General features: G+C 37.8%; 1 protein-coding gene across 1 annotated transcript in view; it reads right to left on the reverse strand.

Moving 5' to 3' along the window:
* The window catches only part of LOC131411604 (bifunctional heparan sulfate N-deacetylase/N-sulfotransferase 4-like), a 138316-nt gene that overhangs the window by 36851 nt on the left and 76342 nt on the right, over positions 1-25123 (reverse strand). Inside the window, exon 7 of the mRNA XM_058550630.1 lies at positions 1698-1880. Coding sequence (XP_058406613.1) covers positions 1698-1880 — 183 coding nt within the window. The remainder of the gene's footprint in view (positions 1-1697; positions 1881-25123) is intronic.

A 25123-nucleotide genomic window follows, 5' to 3' on the forward strand; every position in this document is an offset into this window, starting at 1 on the left:
TTTGGTGAGGAAGATTAGCCCTGAGCTAAGATCCGTTGCCAATCCTCCTCTTTTTGCAGAAGAAGATCGGCCCTGGGCTAACGTCTGTGCCCATCTTCCTCTACTTTACATGGGACGCCTGCAACAGCATGGCTTGATAAGCGGTAGGTCTGCGCCTGGGATCCGAACCTGTGAAGCCCGGGCCGCCAAAGCTGAACATGCGAACTTAACCACTACACCATCGGGCCGGCCCCCAAGTTGGCTACTTTTTATTGTTACTGTACCATGAATTATAGATATCTCATTAACAAACATGGATGAGAAAAGAACTGATATACTATCCATGATTTATCAATTTGATAACCATGTGAGCATTTTTGAGTAATTACTATTTATGGGACACAATGCTTTGCCTTTATGAAATTCAACATCTACTTGGTGTGACTGTATACACTCTAATAACTATGTCTTTATCTATTTATCTGTCTATTTAACTTATACACCAAACATGTAGATGGTCAAGCAACACGTTGGAAGGGGAAAAGATTTAGAATGTGTAGTTCAATGTAAACACAAATGGTAAAAGGGCTGCTGAATTAATCATCAGGATAAGGTATGACTTACTGTAGCAGTCAGTTTTAAAACACATTTTCAAATATATCATAATGAAGAAGAAGAACAAGAAAACCCTGCACTGACTTTGAGAGAAAATACTGCATTTTATTCTTCTTTGCATTCTCTAGAGCAACTAGCCTTGCCTTACACATAGTAGATGCTCAATAACCGTGTATTGGATGAATTCCTGACTGTATAGACACAGAGTGGCATGTAACATGAATTATGGAATAAAGAGAAACACATAGTCTTGTGGAGAGGGAGAGAGGACAGTAAAAAGTCTGTTTCACAGTGATTTCTCATTAATGATGATGCTACTCCTCTATCGACTGCTTAGCAGGGGGCTATTTGATCTGCTCTCTGCAGCAGGCTTATTGATTGTGTGGGTCAATGTAATCTGATGCATAAAGAACCAAGAAAGTGGGAGGTAGCATTTTCCTAGATAACTGCTAAGAAGCAGATAGTTTACATTTTCATGCATTAAGCCTGAGTGGCTCCCACATGAAGTTGAATTATTTGTAACAGCAATCCTAAAACTGGCAATTCTTTCTTTTATTAATAGGTCTGATCCTAGTAAAAGATTAGTTAGATTTAAAGAAATTTGAACACATATTAAAGATGGAATCTGTATGAGTACAAGATAAAAATTGCTTTTCTCTTTTTATTTACACTATCTGTGTTGTACACATATATATCAGGGTCTATTTACAGGGTCTTAGATCTTGGTGGCTCTTGGTTTCTATCTTCCTAGATACCCAATGCCTAACCATTTTTATTGCTAGTTAGTGCTCACATGCACTAAATGTGAGTCCAAATGATTAACTCTGAGAAGACACCAACAATAAAACAACATCTTCAATGCAAACTTTCCAAACCAACCAGTCAAACAAAACTCCAGAAAAACAAACAAAAAATGCAAACACTTTTTATCCACGAAACAAACAAAAAATATTATTGAAGAGAATGAAACTATTGTATAAAAAAGAAGTTTGTGTTAAATGCCAGTTTTAATATCTCCAGCAGAGTTCTAACACAATAATATTAGGCAATCACAAATTGCTTGTTTCTTTTCTCCCATCCCAGGATAGAACGCTCAATGTTACCTGCCAGAGAGGATCTTTTTGCTCTGGGAAGAGCTCAAAGTACTTGTGGGCTAGCTGCACTGGAGGCAGAGTTTGCAACTTCAGGTTGGTCCAGCTCTGCACGAAGTTGGCCAAATTCACAAAGGTATATAACCCTAGGCGGTCATTCCCGTAGTTTGACAAATGGGTCATGAAAATGCTGATCTGAAAGATAAATAAAAATGACCATAAAATATCATATGCATAAGCTCAAAAGCTCTACACAGCACCTCACCTAACCTTGGAATTTCATAAGAACTACAATTATCATTTTAGGTGGTGTTATAGACTGAATTGTGCCCCCCATCCCCCAATTCATTTGTTGAAACTCTAACCCCTAATGTGACTATATATATATATATTTTCTATAATTTTATTTATTTTCCCCCAAAGCCCCAGTAGATAGTTGTATGTCATAGCTGCACTTCCTTCTAGTTGCTGTACGTGGTACGCGGCCTCAGCATGGCTGGAGAAGTGGTGCGTCGGTGCGCGCCTGGGATCCGAACCCGGGCCGCCAGTAGCGGAGCGCGCGCACTTAACCACTAAGCCACGGGGCCGGCCCTAGACCAGTTCTAAAATTAAACACTTTTTCTGTATCTTTTTTTGCTTTAGATATATGTACAGGTTGAAATGGAATCAGACTCATAAAAACTTGTTTCTTTATGGTCTAATGAGGAATTTTTACTGCAAGAAAGAAACTATTAATGTTTGTATGGAAACCGCATTTAGCCAAAACTCTTCCATATTCATTAATCCTTTTACAATTTTTCCTATCTCAATATTCACTCGAAAAATATCATAGCGTTTCGGTATTGTACTTTTGTGGATCAGCGACTAGGAAAAAGTGAAATCTAGATTGATTGCTCTTGAAAGAGCACAAAGAATCTGAATGTGATTACAGACATGATCTCATATACAATCCATCAGAGATTACAGAAGAAATTAAAAAATACTAAACAAAGGAGAACTTGCGTAATCTTGATCTAAATTGCAGAGATTACTAGTGTAACACATAAAAAGGGAGTTTATCATTTTCTACCATAAGAAATATCTTATACTTGTTCCTCAACTTCATATTATATTCATATATAAATATTTAAAAATTTTATTTTATTACTTATTATTTAGACATATAAATATTTCAGAGCAACTAGTATATTATAATTAAGTACCTTATTAAATTCATTAGAAAAGCAAGAGTAATATAAAGTAACAAATAATAACATTAAAGCAAATATAATGTGAAATTAACCAGAAAAATAATATCCACAGATCAGTATATAGAGGGAAAGTCAAGTGGCATGTGGCTAATTTTTGTATGGATGCTCACTGACTCTTGTTTAAGAGTTTATGTTTGCTGGTGTGCTTATTTGGGTTATTTGGGCTATTTTGGAAATAAAAGTGGGTTTGCAGTAACCATTCCAATATCATGGCATTGCAACCTAGTTAGAATTGTTAGGCATGCAGTAAAGTTTACATACTGTAGAACTTTTGTTCCCAAGACCTAACATGTCATTGGATAACTATAAATGCCCAAAGACAACACCTTTTGTCTTAAAAGTAATAGAACATTAGCTTGTACCAGAATTTTAAAAACAATGCTCTGGGAAGGTAGTGTAAGGTATAAGTTAGATATCAGGTTCATTAAATGCCCTTTTTACTTTGGAGAAAACATTCTTCTTCTATGTATTATACTAGACTGCAAAGGACTCTCTGAGGAAGCCCTATTAAGATGATTGGAGATCTCTTCACCATGGTTGAAGGTGGGGAGGAGAGTGGGAGAGCTGGGCCCATTGTCCTTAACATCCTTAAATTACATAAAATAATAGCTAAAAAGGATATAGTGCTTACTGTGTGCTAGGCATGAATCTAAGCCCTTTACATATAGGAAATGATTAAATCCTCACAACAATCTTATGAGGTAGGTATAGTTATTGCCCCCTTTTACAGATGAAGAAACTGAGGCACAGTTAAGTAACTTGCCCAAGTCCCACATCTAGTCAATGGCAAAGCCGAATTTAAAACCCAGGCGGTTTGATTCCCAAATCTGACACGTGATAGACCTGACACCCTCACCCAAACAGTTTTATTTACAGAGTTTGCATCCATCGTTTTTTTTCCTTTTCCTTTTTTGAAATTAAAAGACCAAGAATATCTTTCTGTAGAAGAAAGTGGAAAAATCTATGTATTATCTTGGCAGCTTAAAGTTTTTCTTTTAAATTGGAATGACAGAAGATAAATTATTTTTGGAATCTTAAACGAAGTATTTTAAGACAATGAATTACAGTATTTGAAAAGAATATTACTGATAGACTGCAAATTTATCTTTGAAGGCAGGATCATTCCTATCACATTTCCAGTCTATTTTTTCCCTGGGGTGTATTCAAATCTTTTAATTCTAAAGGTCAAAAAAGAGAAAGGCTATCTTAAAGAATATTCTTTACATAGCTTGTTTAGACAGAAATTCAAATTAAATCCCCCAAATGTTAGTTGATACAATGTTCTTACTCGAGATTCATGTAGAATCATTTGAACAGGCTCAGGGTATCTATGTCACTGATTTTTACACTGGCCAATCTCTCCCTCTCTTAAGCTCTTTTCTTCAAAGAGGAAGTGCCCTCTTGGCAGGACTTAATTACAGAGTTTCTAGAACGTAACATAGTATCAGTAGTTGATGGCCATATAATTGCAATTGTTGTCATGAGAACTTCTTTATAATTACCACAAAATAATATGCATTTGATCCCAATAAGTATGCATTTATCTCATGTCGCTACTGTAATTAAGAAATAAGACAGTGTAAGTAGTGTGCTTCAGGATAATTATAGTTTCTCAGGAAATTATTATGAAAAACCAGGCTGCAAACTGAATGCCTGAAGAAATACAATAATGTCCTAGAAATCTACCACCTGCCCTCTGGCATTGTTATTTTAAGATGGAACTTGAAGGCACCTGTGAGTGTCTAACGTCTGACAAAATTATAAATAAAAATTCTACTTCGAGAATACTGTAAAGATTATTTTTATATCATGGGAAAATGCATATTATCATTTCATTAGGGTATTAACATAATGCTTTTAAAAGATTTTGTGGCAGACTAGTTCCAAGTCATGTATCCAGAATTTCGTTAGGAGAACAAGCCTTGTTTTCTGAAGGAAGTATAAAATTTAATGCAGGGCAAATGGAAAATCCGTCTTTGGAAGATCGCGGAGTCTGGAGATGTGTGGTTCTAAGCTGAGGCATGCTTCTGCATCTAAACATCCCTTTGCTGAGAATAAAAGCGAGCGCCCTGGTCCCGATGACTGCAATCACTGGTGGACGGGGCAGCATGTGTACATGCCTTACTGGTTAGAAACAAATTGGTGCTGGTATATGTCAATTGACTGCACTTTAAGAAGAAAAATTCTGCAAGCACAGCTTAACTGTGCATATCTGGCTTGCTAAAAGCACCTAATATGCAGACAGAGCATTTTAGTTTTAGTATTTCTGGACAAACGGCTGTTTAAAAAAACAAAACCTACTCAGAGAATTTAGGGAGAATAAGACAAATTAAGATGGATAACGGGGCCGGCCCGGTGGCACAAGCGGTTAAGTGCGCACACTCCGCTGCGGCAGCCCCAGGTTCGCCGGTTGCGGGGTGTGCACAGACGCACCGCTTGTCAAGCCATGCCGTGGTGTCGTCCCATATAAAGTACAGGAGGATGGGCACGGATGTTAGCCCACGGCCAGTCTTCCTCAACAAAAAGAGGAGGATTGGCAGGTGTTAGCTCAGGGCCGATCTTCCTCACAAAATAAATAAACAAATAAAAAAGAATGGATGTGGTTTAAGGAATAAAGAAAATCAAAGGACACGCAGTATGAAATAGTAGCAAATAAATAATTTCACAGACCTAATATATTGCTACTATTTTTTACGACAGTACATGTTCCTCTGTTTATCCTTTTTATTTATTTATTTTGATTGTTATTTCCGTATGTATGTAGTCAGAATACTCTACTCAGTACTCCCCAAAGCACCATCTGGATCTCTGTGTTACATCACTGAAAATTGTTTATAGATGCAACTCACTTTACCTCCAAATATTGCTCAGAGATATGCATTGATTCAGACAAGCAGAGCTTTATCTCCTTGTGACAAAGACAGGCGAGGACATCACGTTCAGTGGGTGAGTTTAAGAATAAGATATCAGGTGCTAATATCAATAGGCCAACTGCAGCGTGCCTTCCAGAGGGGCCACCGAGGTCGGGGTGCCGTGGCTTCTGTCATCTAGCCGGCCTCTGGTCTGCCTCTGTCTTTGTCGTTTCTACATATGTCCCTCCCTCCACTCTTAACACTCTCAACTCCATTATAACCAACATGCAACAAGTTTAAATCCTTCCCTTCATCTTTTGTAAAAATAGAAAACCAAGTTTGAAGGCATTATCATGGTCTAATTATTCTATTCATTAGAAACACAAAACAGCGTTTCTTTAACCCGAATGCCAGACACAATATGCATATGCCAAATTTGGGAAGAGCATTACCTATGGAATAAATCCACTTAATGATGCATCTATAGTCCAAAGAAAAAGGAGGCTTTAAATATAGCAATGTATAAATCTTGACAATAGGGAATTAGATAAAAATAGTTGAACTCTATGGATAACCTTTAACTGTGGATAGAAGACCTGCCATAGTGACGGACAGGACAGTACTGTATAAATGTAGTAAGGTGGCTATCCTCCCTAGTCTTTAATTACAAGTTACACAATTAATTGTTTTACATAGCATTTCACTTGTCTCTTTCATGAAATTGCTAATACTGAAAATATAGGAGAAAGGAAAAAGGGGAAAATAAAATAAGAAATAAAGACCTTATTTTGTCCAAAGCATCCACAGCATAGTTCTTTTAAGAGAAGTGTTAAATATTAGCAGTCGTTTCCATTTTTGTCTCTGCAGCCCTGCCCCTTTTCAGAATGAGTTCATTGTGTTTAAAAACATGTCCATTAGCTTGTTAAATTATTGATTAGGCTTTTAGTTCTCCTAAAACGTGACGATAGATGGAATATAAGGGAAGGTGTCCCTGATGGCCCATCTGGTGGACTTTGCATTGTACTCATATTTTTCCTATAAAAGGCAATTTTGTGTCCTTATCTTATTCTGAATATAGGCTGGAACCAACAAGAGATACTAAGAGTCAGATCATGCTTCACATTACCAATTTGAACACTGGTGCACATCCAGATTTAAACACACGTGACATAACTTGTGCAATAATTAAAGGTACCTTTTCAGTCCTGGGCAACTAATAACTTGGTAAATGCTTACATCCATGTTCTCAGATACCCAAAGTAAGAAATATTGGCTCAAACCTAATATAATTATATATATATTTTTGGTGAGGAAGATTAGCCCTGAGCTAACATCTGTTGCCAATTCTCCTCTTTTTGCTGAGGAAGATTGGCCCTGGGCTAACATCTGTGCCCCATCTTCCTTTATTTTCTACATGGGATGCCACCACAGCATGGCTTGATAAATAGTGCGTAGGGCCGCGCTCGGGATCCGAACCTGTGAACCCCAGGCCACCGAAGCAGAGTGCACAAACTTAACCACTATGCTACCGGGCTGGCCCATAATATGATTATATTTTGCCACTCAATGTAAAAGACCATCATTAGCTTGAAATTCACTATTGAGCTATATACCATTTTCTTTTTCCAAAATGTAACATACATTGAAGGGTTGGCTAATGGTTGATCTTTTCTTATCATATTATGTTGTTGTTTCATAATATTAATTTATCTATATAACTCTGTCAACTGGTTTTATGTTCACTTTTGTTGTATTGCTTGATTAGGTACTAGGAAACCTTCCTATTTTAGAGAAAAGAAAATGAGGATCAAAGGGGTCAAGTGATCTTTCTGAGGTTGTACAGGGAATCCAGCAAATCCAGCGCTCAGAGTTAGGGCATGTGAATTCAGAATCAGTGCTCTTTCACACTCAAGTTTCTGCCAGAGATTTTGGCAACAAGTTTCTCTAACTTCTTTTCATTTTCTGCTTTCTCTTCTATCATTTTAATTACTTGGTGGATTTTATTTGTAACAAGCTTAGGTTAAAACTAACAATATTTCATTATATACTTTCCCTAGAAATGGTTCAGTGTAAAATTTCATTTACATATTTTTAATTTTTTAAGAAATGGAGGAAATAAAAGTTGATATTTCAATACCTGTGAAATGTACACTCACATACATTTCAACTGATTATTGACTCTGGACATTTCAAGATAATATTTACTGAAGAGAGAAACGATAATTTCAGTTGGGGAGATTAAGATTTTTCTTAGCAGAAATGTGTTATTGAAATAGAAATTAATTCCAATCTTCCAATCTTAAAGAAACATGTTTGATTTAGACAGACCTTCCAAGATGTATCCAAGAACTGCTTTTAGAAAGAGAAAGAAAAAGAGGAGAGAAAAAGGAAAAAAGGAAGGAAGGAAGGAGCGCAGGAAGGAAGAAAGGAAGAAGGGAGGAAGAAAAAGAAGCAAAGAAAAGCTCCAAAATCAATCACATCTCGCCATCTGTAGGTGAGATGAACAGGAAACCAGCAGGCTACTAAGAACGATGTAGTTCATGCCTTTAAACGTCCACTCAGCATCAACTCTGACTATTGGTTCTCCTACTCAGGCTACTTGCTTAAGCACAAGGGGCTCTTTTGTTCCATATGACCTGTGGTTTCATGTAAGATGTGCATCACTGCAGGCATTTATAATTAATTACTATTCCTAGCTGATGCTTTAACTTCCCATACCCTTGACTATTAAAAGCAAGTTTTTCTTGGATGTGTGGAAAAACCAAATCTTTGTTTTCTAATTTGAAGCAGGTTTAATGAAGAAAATAATGCTAATCAAAGAGAAAAAAATCAAAAGAGATAGTGATTAAAATATTATCCTGGGAGTCTTTATTTATCACATAAGCCAAAAAACATAGAAAAATGACTTTGGGGTGCTGTTATAATTCACATTGGTTTGGTTTGCACACAGTGCAAACACAAAACACGGACAATCACGAAATTTGGAACCAGAATGCCTGGGTTTGAGAGCTGTCTCTCTGCCTGACTGTATCAATTAAATTCTCTGAATCTCAGACTCCTCTACTGTAAATAAAAACAATAACTTAGTTTCCAGGCTACATGATGCTCAGACGAGTTGGAGTATGCCAAAACATTTTGTAAAATGAAAAACACTGTATGAAAGTTATCATCATTATGCATATTTAATTAAAGTAACCATAGAATAGTTAACATATCAAATATAATTATAAATTATTTGATTTATATCTCAAAGATAATAATATAGTTTGTAAGCAACATTTAGTGTTTTTTTGTTCCACTGAAATCAACTGCATATACCATGGGTTATGATAATTCATGCAATTTCTAGTTAAACCAGAGAATGTTGGATATATCTATATCAGAGTAAAGATCACTAAGTTTGATGCCTAATATATGAAGCTCTTTTGTCGTCTTCATGTTATTTCTTAATAAATGCAAGTTTTATCCACCAGAATCACCTCTGACAGCTACAGTTAAAAATCAATATGTGAGGAGACTGTTAAATGGAATCCTTTGTTTCATTTCAAAAATTGCAATGAGTTGATTTTAGAAACAGACACTACTCAAGTGTGGTAGTGTGATGAGCTGCTGTCTTGCTTTGCCCTAACCCTATGCACCCTAAATCAAAGAGCACTCCCCAGCCATTTCCTCATCCCCTTGACCCTCAGGGCACTCCCCACCCGACATATTATGTATTTGTTTGGTTATTTGTTATTTATTCACTCACTCCCATGTTAGAATGAAGCTACTCAGAGTCCAGGCACTCGACTGCCTCTGTCGAGTGCCGCATCCTCAGTGCTTAGTAAGACGCCTGGCACACATGTAGGTGTGCAACGAATATTTATTGAATAAACAAATGGTAACATCCTTGGTAACATACATTTCTTTTGCTGGTAGAAAACATGGAGTAACTTAATTGCTTTCTAATTATTCCCCATATTCTAAAGACGTGAGGGGAAAAACAAAACACTCTATCCTAAAACCCTGAAAACAGCTGGCATTTAACAGGATACGATGAATTGCTAAATTACATTTTTTGTGTTTTCCATTTTCATTATCAGACTAAATGCAACAGAAGTTCCATTCTGCATCTGATTATTTACCAGTGTCCCAGTTTTTCAGTCATAATATTTGGTTAGTGAATTATTAACAAATCAGAACTGTTTTGATTCTAGAGTGTAAACACTGATGATCTTCCTGAATAGAGAAGTTGGGCATTAACTTCGTCAAAGCAGCAGTAAATAGGGCAGCTGTTCTAACAGAGAACAGAAGGCTCCTGCTATATATCAGTGAGCAGAGGCTTTCTCTATTTTTCTTGTACATTAATAGAGGCCTGAGACATTGAAAAGCAACACATGCCCACAACCATATCATTATTGCATACATTTGCGTTTTGTTTTCCTTTAATAGTCAAGTCAGACCTGAGGTTTTAGGTGTCACAGTAATTGCCTTTTAGAACACCCTGGTTTTGAACAGATCTCCCAATTTTACACAAAGAGAGACAAACAACCAAAGCTGCTTCCTGTCTGAGCCGCTTAGCATTACTCTCTTCTCAAGAGATCAAATCTCCTTTCCAACCATGTTGCAATGATGCCACATAAAAGTCACGAAGTGCGATGTATAACCCCAGGAATAATCATGGGCAATTCAGCCACTAGATAGAGAAAACACGTCCATTAGTGATCAGTGTAAGCTGTACTAAGAGCCTCAAATAGAGTTCAACCATTTTTAATGAAAAAAAAAGTCATCTTTATTTATTCAAACAATCAACCAATTGACAAATATTTATTAAATGCCTACTAAGTGCCTATCAGTCTATTAGGAACTGGCGCTATAATTGTGAATAAATTATATGTAGTTTTTGCCTAAAGGAGCTTGGGGTCAAATGGGGATATAAAGAAGAAAAGAGCAGATTATAACACAATGTAATATGGAAATTCCATGCTCTATGATATCACACAGGTGCAGGAGTTGGGTGCTATCCAAGACTTGTGGAAGGGGCTGAGGTCATGTGTCAGACAGAAGAAACTGTAGATATGAAAGCAGTTGGTGAGAGGGCGCTTTCTAGAAACTGAAAATGCAATGTGGTCCATGCAAGGGGGTGTGGTAGGAAGAGAAAGGAAAAGACCAGTTCATAGAGATCTTTTAAACTCTTGAAGTGTTTGGACTTTAATCCTAAGAACAATAGGGAAACGTTGCAGGATTCTGAGGAGGGATGAGACATAGTAAGATATGCACTTTAGGAAAAATACCCTAATGCCTTATGAAGAAGGGTGAAGACTGGAGGTTAGGAGTCATTTAGGAAGCTTTCATAGGCATACAACTGAGAGAAAATGATGATCTCAACAGTGGCAATGGGAAAGGAGAGAAATTAAACAGATTTGAGTGATGTTCAGATAATGAATCTCAAAGAGTGACGTCAGCAACACGACTGAATAGGATGTCCCTCATTTGTGTGCCTCTCTCAACAACAATTTGTCATACAACCATAGACAAAAATGCCTTTGATGGAGCTGTGGGATCCAGCATCATATGCCAAGCAATCTGGAAGGAGTGTCCCACCTATGCGCCAGATAACAGGTATACCAATCTTGGTCCCAGCTGTGGACCCTGCACCCTGCAGTGGCCTGTGAACTGGGTCCAGCCCATCTTGGATGTTGTCTAGGAGCCCCTGGAGAACATTGTCTTATACAATTACTCATAGACGACAGAGCCTTTGTGGAAGTCCAGGTTTCCAGTGGACAAGTTCCAGTACACCACGGTGAGAGCAAAAAAAAAAAATCGAGCTTGGATGCATTGGCGAGAGGAAGAGGAACAGTTTGACTTTATTCACATCACCTTTTCCCCAAGATGGCACAGTTTAGGGCCAAGAGAGATTTTCCTGGCCTGTGATTTCTCTCGAGAGGGAAGGTGAGAGGGTATGAGTGAGCACCCAGCTTCCCCCGCTGTGCAGAACACTACCCAAGAGGCCCATTTCTCTCTCACCCCATCCAGAGTCCTGAGTCATGAGCTGCATCACTGGGAGGTGGGAAGAGGCTGTGAGAGGGGCAGATAAGATTCTTGGATGGCATTAAAGAGACGTAGATCCCACTAACTGCTTCTCAGACTCCATCAAGAAGCCAGTCCAGAAGCCTCTGGGCATGTCTGCCCACAGATCTCTCCAAATGGCCCACAGGCAACCCCAGCGCTCTGCGCGCCTCACTCACGTGCACTTCTGCCCTGTTGCTGGCTCTCAGCGTGTGCTCTAGAGGGCAGCAAATCAGCATTGGCAGACAGCTAGTGAGTGTCTGCGAAAAACCAGCCAGAATCTTTGGGCCACAGAGAGACCACAAATGTGAACTAAAGCTCCGCCCTTGGGAAAGCGAAAGGGAGGCTGTGAGAACCCAGCCTGGTGTGTTGCAGGACCAAGAGCAGGCATAAAAGCTTAAGAATGTGGCCAAGAGAAGGAGCGAGAAGGGTGGAGTAAGAGTATTCACAGGACCGAGGAAGCCTCAGAACACCTGGCAGGGATGACGGAAGGCATTTCTCTCCTGATGTCAGTTAGTAAAGACTGGAGGAGGTGACTCCTACTTCAAACATTAAGTGGGAGATGCAAGACTTCAAGGAACATGAAAAATCAGGGAAAAGTGACACTACCAAAGGATCACAATCGTCTTCCAGTAACTGACCCCAAAGACATGGAGATCATGGAATGTTATTCAGCCATGGGAAAGAAGGAAATCTTGCCATTTGCAACATTATAGAAGGACTTTGAGGGCATTCTGCTAAGTGAGCTAAGTCAGACAGAGAAAGACAAACACTGTATGATCTCACTTGTATGTGGAATCCAAAAAAGGCAAACCCATAGAAACAGAGCAGAATGGTGGTCACCAGGGACTGGAGGGTGGGGGAAATGGGGAGATGTTGGTAGAAGAGTATAAACTTCCAGCTATAAGAGGAATATGTTCCGGGGATCTGATGTACAGCATGGTGATTATAGTTAACAGGACTGTATTATATACTTGAAAGTTGCTAAGAAAGTAAATCTTAATTGTTATCCCCAGAAAAAAAGAAATGGTAATTATGTGAGGTGATGGAGGTGTTAAATAACCCTACTGTGGTAATCATTTTGTGATATATGTATCAAATCATCACACTGTATATCTTAAACTTAAACAATGGTATATGTCAATTATATTTCAATAAAGATGGGGGAAAAGATTATGAATCTCTAATGATCTGTGTTTGATTATAGGTGAGGGGCGAAAAAAAGAAGGGATCAAAGATGATACTCAGTTTTCTGGCTTAGGTAACTGGATGGATACTGGAAAAATTTTACCAAAACAGGAAACAATGGAGGGATGAATAGAAAAAAAGATTAAGAGTAACAAGAACTTTAAAAGAGTGGCTATAAAGAAATCAGACAGAGTTAAAAAGAGAAGCACAGACACTTACTGTGACTGAACTGAGGGTGCTTGTGAGCTCATATAAATTTATACAGACTCCAATCTGTATGATATTCTCCAGCATTGCTTCAATTAGAAGCCAGCTTTAGACCTGGAGAGAGCAGACAACTGAATTTTTCCAGAATTGAGGATTTGCCAAATTAATGGAATGGAAGAAAAGTGGGACAAGGGATTTCTTAGTAATGATTGGAAGATGGAGATTTAAATGATCCCCAATGTGCTTTCTGTAAATCAGTAACATTTTCAATTTTTTAAAATATTTTTTTATATTTTAAACAACTCACTTTATGGCTACAGGTTGGCCATATGAAAAAATACTTATAGTTTTCTACCAAGGAGTATTGAGAAGCATTGACAATTACCCAGGCATTTTTAACTCTACAGAATTCATCTACTCTCTATCTGCTCAAACATCAAGGAATTAGTCTAATAAATGACAACTATGAAATTGAAGATATGCAGTGTATCCTTTTAAAAGAGGAGCAAAAAGATCAAAATTTTCGTACACTTATGTTAATTCTCTTCCCTTTCCTACCTTTGCAGCATTATGATGAGGAAGGCAAGCAGGACCCCTGGAAAGGGAAAAAAATGAGTTCCTAGGCTAGGATTCAAGCAAAATTATACAGAAGATTTTTTTTAAGCTTCCCATGGTAGGACCCATGAATAACTTGTGGGTCAAGAAGACATCAGCAAAACATCTTAGCTTGGGTTATTTTTCACATAATTGAAAAGAGGAATTCCATTGAGGCAAAGGATTCCAAAGAGCAGAGGCTTTAGGATGTGTGGGCTTCAGTGGGGGCTGAAGGGGTTGGTGGAGATGGTTGAGTAGAACTTGGATCTCCCACATCCATTCTCTGTGCTATGGGATATGGGTACCAACCATCACTGCTATGACTCCTGATGAAGCTGCACAGGCCTCCTGAAAGGGTGAGCATTTGAATGCCTGCCAAGCCAAGATCATCCCTGATTAGTTGGTGTTAACGAGGGAATTGGCAATTTATGAACAGATTCAACATAGCCAAGGAAAGAATCAGTGAACTTGAAGTCAAGTAAAGAGAAAACTCCCAAATTGAAGTGCGAAGAGAAAAAAATAATCAAAACAAAACATAACATCCAATAACTGTGGGACAATACCAAAATGTATAACATATGCATAATTGGAATATCAGAAAAAGAAGAAAGATAAAATGGAGCAGAAGAACATTTAAAGTAACAATAGCTGAGAAATTTCTAAAATTAATGACAGATACTGTACCACAGATTCAGGAAGCTCAGAGAACACCAAGCAGGATAAACACCAAACAAACAAACAAACCACACTTAGGAAGCCAGAGGAAAAAATACCTTACTTATGGACACACAAGGATAAGAATTACAGAGGACTTTTCATTAGAAACCATGCAAGCAAGAAGGGAAGAGAATAAAATGTTTAGAGTGTCGAAAGATAAAAAACCACTAATCTAGAATTCTATACCCAACAAAATTGTCCTCAAAAGTGAAGGAGAAATAAATACATTTGCAGGCAAACAAAAACTGCGGGACTTCTCTGTTAGCAGACCTGCTCTGCCCCCCAAAAAAAGTTAAAAGCAGTTCTTCAGGCCAAAGGAAAATGATAGAGTTCAGGAACTTGGATCCACACTGAAAAAAGGAAAATGCTTTTTTTTCTTTTTTTTTTGTGAGGAGATCAGCCCTGTGCTAACATCCGCCAATCCTCCTCTTTTTTTGCTGAGGAAGACGGCCCTGGGCTAACATCTGTGCCCATCTTCCTCCACTTTATATGGGACGCCGCCACAGCATGGCTTGCCAAGCAGTGCGTCAGTGCACACCCGGGATCCGAACCAGCGAACCCCGGGCTGCAGCAGCGAAGCGCGCGCACTTAACCGCTTGCGCCACCGGGCCGGCCCCAGGAAAATGCTTTGAAGGAATAAATAAAGGTAAACTAAAATCTTTCTTTTTCTTTTTCTTACTTGATCAAAAGATAACTATACAGCAATAATAGTAACACCACATTGGGTAACTATAGCATATGAATAAGTGAAATGAATAGAATGTCATAAGGAATGGGAGGGAGGAATTGTAAATACTCTGTTCCAAGGTACCTGCACTACATGTGAAGCAGTATAGTGTTATTTGAAAGTAGACTTATGTTATTTAAAATTAAAAGAAGTATAACTGATATGCTAAAAGAGGAGATAAAATGGAATCATATGAAATGCTCAATTAAAAACACATAAGACAAAAAAATATAGGGGGCAAAGAACAAATGCAACAAATGGAAAACAGTTATAGCATGGTAGATACTAATCTCTGTCAATAATCACATTAATTGTAAACAGCCTAAATACATCAATTAAAAGATAGGGATTGTCAGAATGGATAATAAAACAAGACTCAACCACATGTTGTCTACAAGAAGTCCACTTTAAATAAAAGACTCAACTAGGTTAAAAATAAAAGGATGGAGAGCCAGCCCTGATGGCTTAATGGTTAAAGTTTGACATGTACCACTTTGGCAACCCAAGTTCGGTTCCCAGGGGCAGAACCACACTACTCGTCTGTCAGTAGCCATGCTGTGGCAGTGGCTCACATAGAAGGACTTACAACTAAAATATACAGCTATATACTGGAGCTTTGGGGAGAAAAAAAAAGAGAGGAAGATAGGCAATAGATGTTAACTTCAGAGTAAATCTTTAAAAAAAATAAAATAAAAAATAAAAAGATGGAGTAAGATATACCATGCTAACACAAAACAAAGAACTCTAGAGTACCTATGTTAATTTCAGAAAAGCAGGCTTCAGAACAAGAAAGATTATCATGGATAAAGAGTATATACACTGCCAAGAGCAGACACCAGACTTTGCACACTCACATACACTAACACACACACACACGCAAGTACACTCATGTATATATGCACTCACAACCATTCATTTGCACATTCATTCATACACATATGTGCACACACAACAACTCCAAGCCACGGGGGAGACAGGTAGATATAGTCAGCACTAGGAGAAGAAAAGGACTTTGATTTGGGTTTAAAATCCCAAATTTTAACTTAAAATATCTATAATGTTCTTCTGACTGAAAGTGACTAGAGAGTTATGGATTCTGGCTAAGATATTCTTATGGAATACCCTACCTTGCAGGAAGCAGGGTTCAACACAGTACAAGTGAGATTTCTCAATAAACTTATTATATAATCATCATATGTTTTCCAATAGTAGTTCTCTAATGGTTCACAGAAATATAGTACCTTTAAAAAATATTTTGAAAAAGAGAAAAAAAAGAGGAGGATTGGCAACAGATGTTGGCTTAGGGCTGGTCTTCCTCAGCAAAAAGAGGAGGATTGGCATGGATGTTAGCTCAGGGCTGATCTTCCTCACACACACAAAAATATTTTATCCCAACAAATTAACAGAGATAATGTTTATATCTATGTTAAAACTTGTTTTAACATGAATTAAATCAATATCAACTTATAATTTTGACTTGAATTAACTTGTAAAAGGTAGTTGTTCCTCATTTGAAAGCATCTGTGGGTTTTTTTTGCCTTCATTGCCTTTTAGTAAAGAAGTCATACAAAATATATGAATGGTTCTCCAGCTTATGCTAAACAAAGCATATTAGAATAACTCCTCTATCAAAACATCACAACTGACAAATAATGTCGGAATACATATGATATTTAAAAATGTGGTTACTGAAATGATTAAAGTGAACCATGTGGCAATATGAGTTTGGTTCGGGGCCAATGCTATCAGGTGATAGTAACCTCACAGTGGTTTTGCAGTGTATATATAAGAAGACCTAAGAAACTAAAATTCTCTCTCTCCATTTCACCATTTCCCTCCCCGACTCTCTTTTTCCTCTTTTCTACTGTCTATTGTACACTGATATATCTATGGGTTTTTCTGGCCTCAATCTTTTTATTGTACTAGCAGAATGTTCTATAATTTCCAAGCTGTCAAAATCTGATCTGCATGCCAGCAGGCTATATTTTTAAATACATTGTGAACAAAAACATTCTTGTCAAGTGTCCATTTCCCAGTACCAAAACAGCTCCATCCTTGGTTATCCATCACAGCAGTTCTTTGATATTTGAGTGTTTAACATGTGTCATATCCTGACAGTCTACCATTACAGACTACAGTCTGCTATTAGAGATTAAAAAGTACAGTCCACTCACTAGTATTGGATCTCCTAGAACGTTTGGATCTGGTAACTCAACAGCTGCAGTAACACAAAAGTATTGTTGAAACAGAGATTTTGGGTTGACAGAGCACTAATTTTAATAATGACAAATTGTCTCAGCATTCAACACTTTTCATATTCATGACCCTTCTGCTCCTGAAACAAAGTAATTTATGTGCCTAAAAATTGTTCCTGTGCTTTAATTTGGTATCCTTACAGATTCTGTGTGTTTTTATTTCACCACATCTGACATGAACGCTAAATGTTTTCTTAGTAATATTTCTTCAATGAAAGATCAGAGGCAACATGTGAATAAAATTTGTTTCTCTCTTCTGCATTCCTATAGCACTTTGAACATGGTGTTATGCTATTGTTTACTGTATTTTACTTAATTAATTATTTCTTCCACTAGACCTTGAACATATCTGGAGCAGGGATAAATTTTATACATTTCTTTATCTTATACTCTGTGAGTGCCTGGCATAATTTCTCAACTTTTAAATTTCCATGTGGTCCTCTAGCAACTGTGTAAGACTATTGCCAATAAAATGAAATTGTCATTGACCTTTCTAAAAAGTGAGCCCCAAATATTTTTCTTTTAAATATATATATTAAAATTTAGAAATTCATGAAGAGATAAGTGAAAGATTGCTTGATCAATATATAGTGGCTTAAAATATTTAAATTAAAGGAAAAGTAACTTTTCAAATTTGTTAGCCCTCATTCAATTTGAAAACTGTCTCTTTATGCTCCCTATAAAATTATTAGTATATAATATATTTCCATGAGGTCACTGTTTAGCAGAGAAATAGCAGATGTAAAAAGAGAATATCAAACATTTACAGCAATTGCCTAATTTTATTGAGTTATATTTATTTTGAACCATTGGCAATTATGCAGAAACAAAATGTAACCCAGTGAAAATGTCAACAGAAAGAGTAAGGTAAAAATTATGAAAATAAGCAATGCAAATATATTGTAAGGTGGTTGGATGAACACAGTGGATAGTATTTGCTTTGAGAAAAGAGAGGACGTCTTCGGGGGGTTGATATGGTCTAGGAAGAGTTCATGAAATAAGAGGAACTGTGATTAGACTTTAAATGTAGACAAATTTTGACTAACTCAAGAAGAAAGTGCTTAGTATTGTTTTTCCCTGGGTAGGAAGGAAAGCATGAAAATGGGACACAGAAGGCACGTGGAGGAGGAGTGAGGTTTTACAGGCTGATCGTGTCCCCTAAAATCCATACATTGAAGCCCTAAAGCCCCAGTACCTCAGAATGTGACTATTTGGAGATGGAGACTTTAAAGAAGTGATTAAGTTAAAATGAGGCCCTTATGTGGCCTTAATCCAATCTAACTGGTGTCACTATAAGAAGAGGAAAGCCATACCAAGGATGCACAAACACAGGGGAAGACCGTGTGAGGACACAGTGAGAAGGTGGCCATCTGGAAGCCCAAAAGGAGAAGCCTCAGAAGAAACCAAACCTTTTGACACCTGCATCTTGGACTTCTAGTCTCCAGAACTCAGAAAATAAATTTCTGTTGTTTAAGCCAGCCAGCGTGTGGTATTTGTTATGGCAGCCAGAGCAAACAAATACAGTGAGCATGCCATCTTAGCAGGAGTAGAGGGTTTATAGGTTAGGAAGGAGCAGTGGGATATAGGTTAGGAAAGCTCGAGGCCAGATGGAGGAGATCACTGAATCAATCAGCATTGAGAAAGATACGTATGGCATGCTAAGTGAAGGAATGAATGGGCGGCATATGAGGTTGGAGGCTTGTTTCACTGGCTTATGTAGTAGAGAAGTGCTGGTACATATAGCTCCCCTGCATCATTCCTGAAATCGAACAAGGAACTGAATGTACACCAAACTTCTTCAAAGTCTTCAAAGAGACAAATCCCTGGATTCAAGGGGGATCTCTTCAGACAGATAAAGAAAACACTTTCTGATCGCTGTTTGCTGTTTTCCTGCAAGTTACTTTCCACTTTGTGTGAAGGTTTTACATTGCCAATTCATGGTGAAGAGAAACATTTGTGACATAAGCAATCAGGCTGTGAACATGAAATAATGGAACAAGTTGTACACCATCGAGTATTGTCTAATTTGTGAAGTACTATAAACCTCCTAAATTTTTGTGTTTACAGTTTATGGTTTTGCTCATTACCGTGCAGTTTTTGGTAGAACTAATCATTTTTGACGGGAATATTAATTTCTCTTACTCTTAGATACCCTCTGCTGCTTCACTCAATAAGGAATTATGAGGAACAGACGCTGAAGGAGTGGTGGAGAGAAAGAAACCCAGTAGCTCCCTGACGCTGGCTTTACCACGGCTCCTTATCTCCTGGCTTGCTTGTTGGCAAATAACAAAGGGAAGTTTGATTATTTTTATGTGAGTACCAAGGGCTTAGATTTATGAACCTCTTGCAAACAAAAGAGCTCACTGGAGGACTGAGAAAACCAAAAAAGATAAGAAACATTTAGGCTTTTAGTGAGCGTGTGGAATGATCTATCAGATAGGCCTATGTAGTCTCTGTTTAGGAGGTGCATAATAGCAATGAATCCGTTGTGAGATACACTTAGAAAATGACAAAGCAGCAACAAAAGGGGCTAATGTAAAATCAAGTCTTCCTAAATGTGCTGAAGTTTTGTTCTCAAAGAACATAAATTCAGAATCAGATTCTATATGAGAAACCAGGTGATTTATGAAGAAAGACTTTTAAGAATATCTGGATCTAACTTGAAACAACTCTGTTTGTTTACTGTAAAAATTCAGTTACTTAAAAAGTTAAATGTGATTTTTAATACAGGAAGAAACTAGGTAAATAGAAATGAGCAAATATTGTGACAAAGGAATCTGGGTTGTTTTAGGAATCATGCAGGAGAAGATGACAAAGTTGAACAAGAGTTCAGGACTTTAGTGAGGGCTGTTTAAGGAGCTGTCTGCCTGGACACACATCCGTAAGGTTCAGTGCCAAGTTTAGATTAACAAGGATGAGTTGACATTCAGCTGCAGTTACAGAGAAGAGGCTCTGTGATTGAACCTTATAAGCATTGCCTATCTGCTTGTTGGCACAAAAACAAACAGGCATCCATGCGTGGATCTGCTTAATAATTATTCTATGAAATCCCAAACTATCTAGTTTAAGTAATTTGACATTTAAAAGTCTTCAAACGTTAGATAACACATCTGCTCACCTGGAGCACATTCAATTCATTTAATAAAATAATGAGTTTGTTTTCCCTGAGCAACCTACCTTTTTCATCTTTTGGACTATAAGTGAGCCAAGGGACGCTGATACACTACCTAGGGATTCCCCACTTGCTATCACCACGTGATCTCAGGTTTTCTTTACTGCCTTCATGACGGTAAAAAGGGAGGTAGATTCTTCTCATCTAATTGGTTATGTGGGTCTTAGTAAGCCTTCTAATTTGGGGGTTTGCATATTGATACCTCTGCTCTCTTCCTTGTTCATTGCAGCTAGCACTCGTCTTAGAATATAACTACACTTTACTACAAGTGACGGAAAATCCAGAGAGAAATAACACACCTGAGAAGAATAATCAGTTCAGTTTCAAGCTGCTCATTCAGGACGGCTTAAGCTTAAAAGCCTTTATTTGCCTAGTAACTGATTCAGAGGACAGTTGAAGTTTAAAAGTGCCCGGCACTCACAAAGCAGTGCCTCTATTCTAGTCTTTGCAACTGCCTTAGAGCGCTCATTTTACTGATGAAGAAGCTAAAATGTAGAGAGATTACATAACCTACTCACAGCAACATAGATTGGGTTTAAAACACAGGAGTTAGTGATTCCAAAACCCAGGCTCTTAAACACTATTCTGTGCAATGTATCACATTTTTGTTAATCCACAAATTTTTTCTTACATCTGATACAAATTTCTTTAATGTCCTTAATTTTGTTGGCCTTGTTGCTGCTTTCCTGATCAGCTCAGCCAGTGGACCGTAACTGAGGCCCTAAGAAACACAATCTATCACTCTTTCCTCTGTAGAGATCACAACAGTCTAAGAGAGCTCATGGATCTTACATCTGATATTCATACTGATTAGTTTTCATCCCACATTTTTGGTACTTTGGGGATCAGAAATATTAACTTACTTCTATTTCAGCTTTGCTTTCCTTTCTTTCTTTTCTTTTCCTTTTTTTTTTTAATGTCATTTCCACCTCCAGGTTCTCATCCACACATCTCTGCTGAGCTGTCAGTTCCTCACACCTACATTTAGGCATACTGGATATTATCATACCCTCGTCAATAACTTTCTTCAAGGTGTAAAACATGCAAATCTACATTTTCAAACCAACTTTCATAGATTTTCATGTCTCAAAAAAGCACATGTGTTTGAGCAAAAGAACAGCTACCCACTTTGCCACCAAATTGAATACTTCAATTTGTAATCCTTTCTTTGGAAAACGGGGGTATTCTTTCAGATTGCCTTCTCAAGATACCTGTGAATTGCTCATTTTAGTACATCTTACACTAAATGGATTTTGGTCCTACTCACTCTAGATAAGTGATGAATATACAAATTATATAACTGGTTGCTGCTTATCAAATATTAAGAAGAAGTCAAACAAAGAAATGAGTAGCCTGAAGATGACCTTGAAGAACATATTAAGTCAAATAAGAAGCAGAACATGATTATAAGGTCTATGCTGAATGTGAACGCTCTGGCAGAGATAATAAAACTTGTGTTCACATTAGGTAATAAAGTGTTTGAAGTTAAGCCATTCTTGGAACAAAGCACAAAACTCAAGAGAGATGCAGCAAAATTGATAATCCTCATAGAGGTGTACAAAGACCTTTAGAAAATGTCAAAGCAAACATCAATCAAAAACTTCTTTCAAAAATGTTATGTGCTGGCTCCAAATGGAACAGCTGCACCTTCCAGAGAAGTAGTCTTGGATGGGGAAAAAGCAAAGAGTTTGATATCAGATGCATCTGTATGTAACTTCTGACTTCCTTATTTTCTAGTTGTTGGCCTTGGGGAATTTATTTATTCTTTCAGAGCCTCAGTGACTCCATCTGCAAATTGGGGCTAATCATACCCACATCATAAGGTTGTTGTGAGAAGGAAAGTACTTGGCTCACAGTGAATATAAAAACTGTATTTTTTTTTCTTTTTTGAGATTTATAGTTAGTGATTTTATTTTTTCTTTCTTTTTTTTATCTTCTGAAATCCTTCTCTCACTTTTTTCTTTTTTTTTTAAATTTTTATGCAGTAACATTGGTTTATAACATTGTAAAAATTTCAGGTGTACATCATTGTACTTCTATTTCTGCATAGATTACATCATGTTCACCACCAAAATACCAATTACAACCCATCACCACACACATTTTGAATGTACAATGGATGTACAACAATAGCAGAGGTGGGCCTTAAGAAATCTTGATACCTTTTTCAAGCTATTCTTTGGAAACCCCAATGCTTTATATCACCTAAACCTTTTCCCTTTTTATCCATTGATAGTTCTTTTAATCATTTTTATGCATGTATACAAATTTTGAATAGTTAAAAAAAGAAAGTTCTGCTTTCTAAAGTCTCTTGAATATTTACATATCTAATACAGTTTACTGGAAGACTATAAATCAGATAAGGATACAACTTAACCATTAGAGCAACTTTAATTAAATAACAGTAGGAAGTCAGGAGCATTTCGACAAAACTTCACTAACACACAAAGCCTTGCATATAGAACCACCTTACAGGAAATGAGAAGAGGATTCGTATACGGGGAAAAGCTCTGGGAGAAGCCCCGGAACACCTTTTCATCAAGGGTCATCATCACCAATATTTTCACTAAAAATATGGAGGTTGACTACAATGCAAAACTTTCCCCCAACAGGAATAACAGTCGTTACTCTAGTCTTAGTATAAGAAACAGTGTCAAGAGACAGTTAAGGATTCCTGCACCTTCTTTCCTAACATCTCCAAACAACCCTGACTTTCTCCTCTCTTTTTCATTTCTCTGCTTCCTCAGACTAGAGCCGACTAGGGTGGCCAGCCTGGGTTAATCCTGTGTGCTCTCAGTGGTACTCTCACTGTCCTCAGGGCATTTTCCCTATTAATTACCCGCTCCCTTCTCCTATCCTAAACCAGACTCCTGAATATTTATTCTCCCTACTCTCCACTATCATTTTGCCTACAAACATCTAGTCTATCCTAAACAGCCTTCAATTCACTCATGCCCTGGAGCTGCTATGCAAACTTTCCTCTACCTCCCCTGGACCTAGTTCTTCAAATTCCTGCATTTTTCCCCCTAGGCAATGACTCATTAGTACCTTTATATTTGGCTTTAGGTTTGACCTCTGTGCAAACAACTCTGTCTTTTGAAAGTCATGAATAACTTTCTAGTTGCCACACCTAGAGGTCTGCCTCCCCTGACACTGCCACCCCATTTGACAATGTTGACTTCTCCTCTGTCTTTGCAGCACTCAGCTCCCACAATGATAACAAACCCTCAGATCACACATTCTTTTTCTCTTTTATTGATTCTTCTTCCCTTTACTTCAAAAGTCCTCTGAGTTCTGCATATAATCTTTTCCTTTTCTCTTTCTACGCAATATCCTCTCCTAATATAATAAAAGTTCTTGTCTTCGATTATTGTTTTAAAACAAAGGAATCAGAAATACCTTTAAGGTTGAAAAATTTTAGTGCACATTTGCAATCTGAGATGTAGATCTCTCCACGTGAATGTCTTTAGATCATTTCACATTCTTCTCAACTCCTTATTTTTCTCTGCAAACTAATTTTTCCCCCATTTCCATCAGTTTAGAATCTTTACGTCATTTGACTATTGATTCTACCGTGGCACTTCTCTTGCTATAATCCTTTCCTTTCCGTTTGTGTATTTTTCTAATTTAGAGCCTTTTTATGTCCCCTTAGCTTTATTGCAAGAATCTCCTGACTGGTCTCGACTTCCATCTTTGCCCTCATATTTCATTCAGCATCAACCACAACATTGTTCACCATAAAGCATGTCTGTGCCTTTCTCCCTCAGAAATGCTCACTGCTTTCAGTACCGCTGATTAAAGTTGAAGCTGCTTTCACACTATTTGAGGCCCCTCATGATCTAATCCCAACCTACAGTCCCGGTTTTGATTCTGATATAACTGCACGCTGTCCTCATCCCTCAGACATGGCATTTTTTTCTCCATAACTTTGCATGTAGTCTGTCTGTGTGCTCACTTTTCCAATTTTACTTTTGGAGATTCTATTCCTTCTTCAAGCTTACCTCCTGAATAACTGTAGCACTTCATCCTTCTCTTATTGCCTGTACCACACATACTGTTTGAGATTTTTGTTATATTTGGTGAACCATACGAAATTGCCACTTTATAGGCCAAAAATAGTTAAGTACAGGTAATTTTACCTGGTGCATGCTAATATTTTTCCCTATCACGTAAGAAGCTTCTTTTTTTATTTTATTTTATTTTTTTGTGAGGAAGATCAGCCCTGAGCCAACATCCATGCCAATCCTCCTCTTTTTGCTGAGGAAGACTGGCCCCGGGCTAACATCCGTGCCCATCTTCCTCCACTTTATATGGGACGCCGCCACAGCATGGCTTGACAAGCGGTGCATCAGTGAGCGCCCAGGATCCGAACCCTGGGCCGCCACAGCAGAGTGTGTGCACTTAACCGCTACGCCACTGGGCTGGCCC

Source organism: Diceros bicornis, chromosome 11 (genome assembly GCF_020826845.1).
Source record: "Diceros bicornis minor isolate mBicDic1 chromosome 11, mDicBic1.mat.cur, whole genome shotgun sequence".
NCBI classification, from domain to species: Eukaryota; Metazoa; Chordata; class Mammalia; order Perissodactyla; family Rhinocerotidae; genus Diceros; species Diceros bicornis.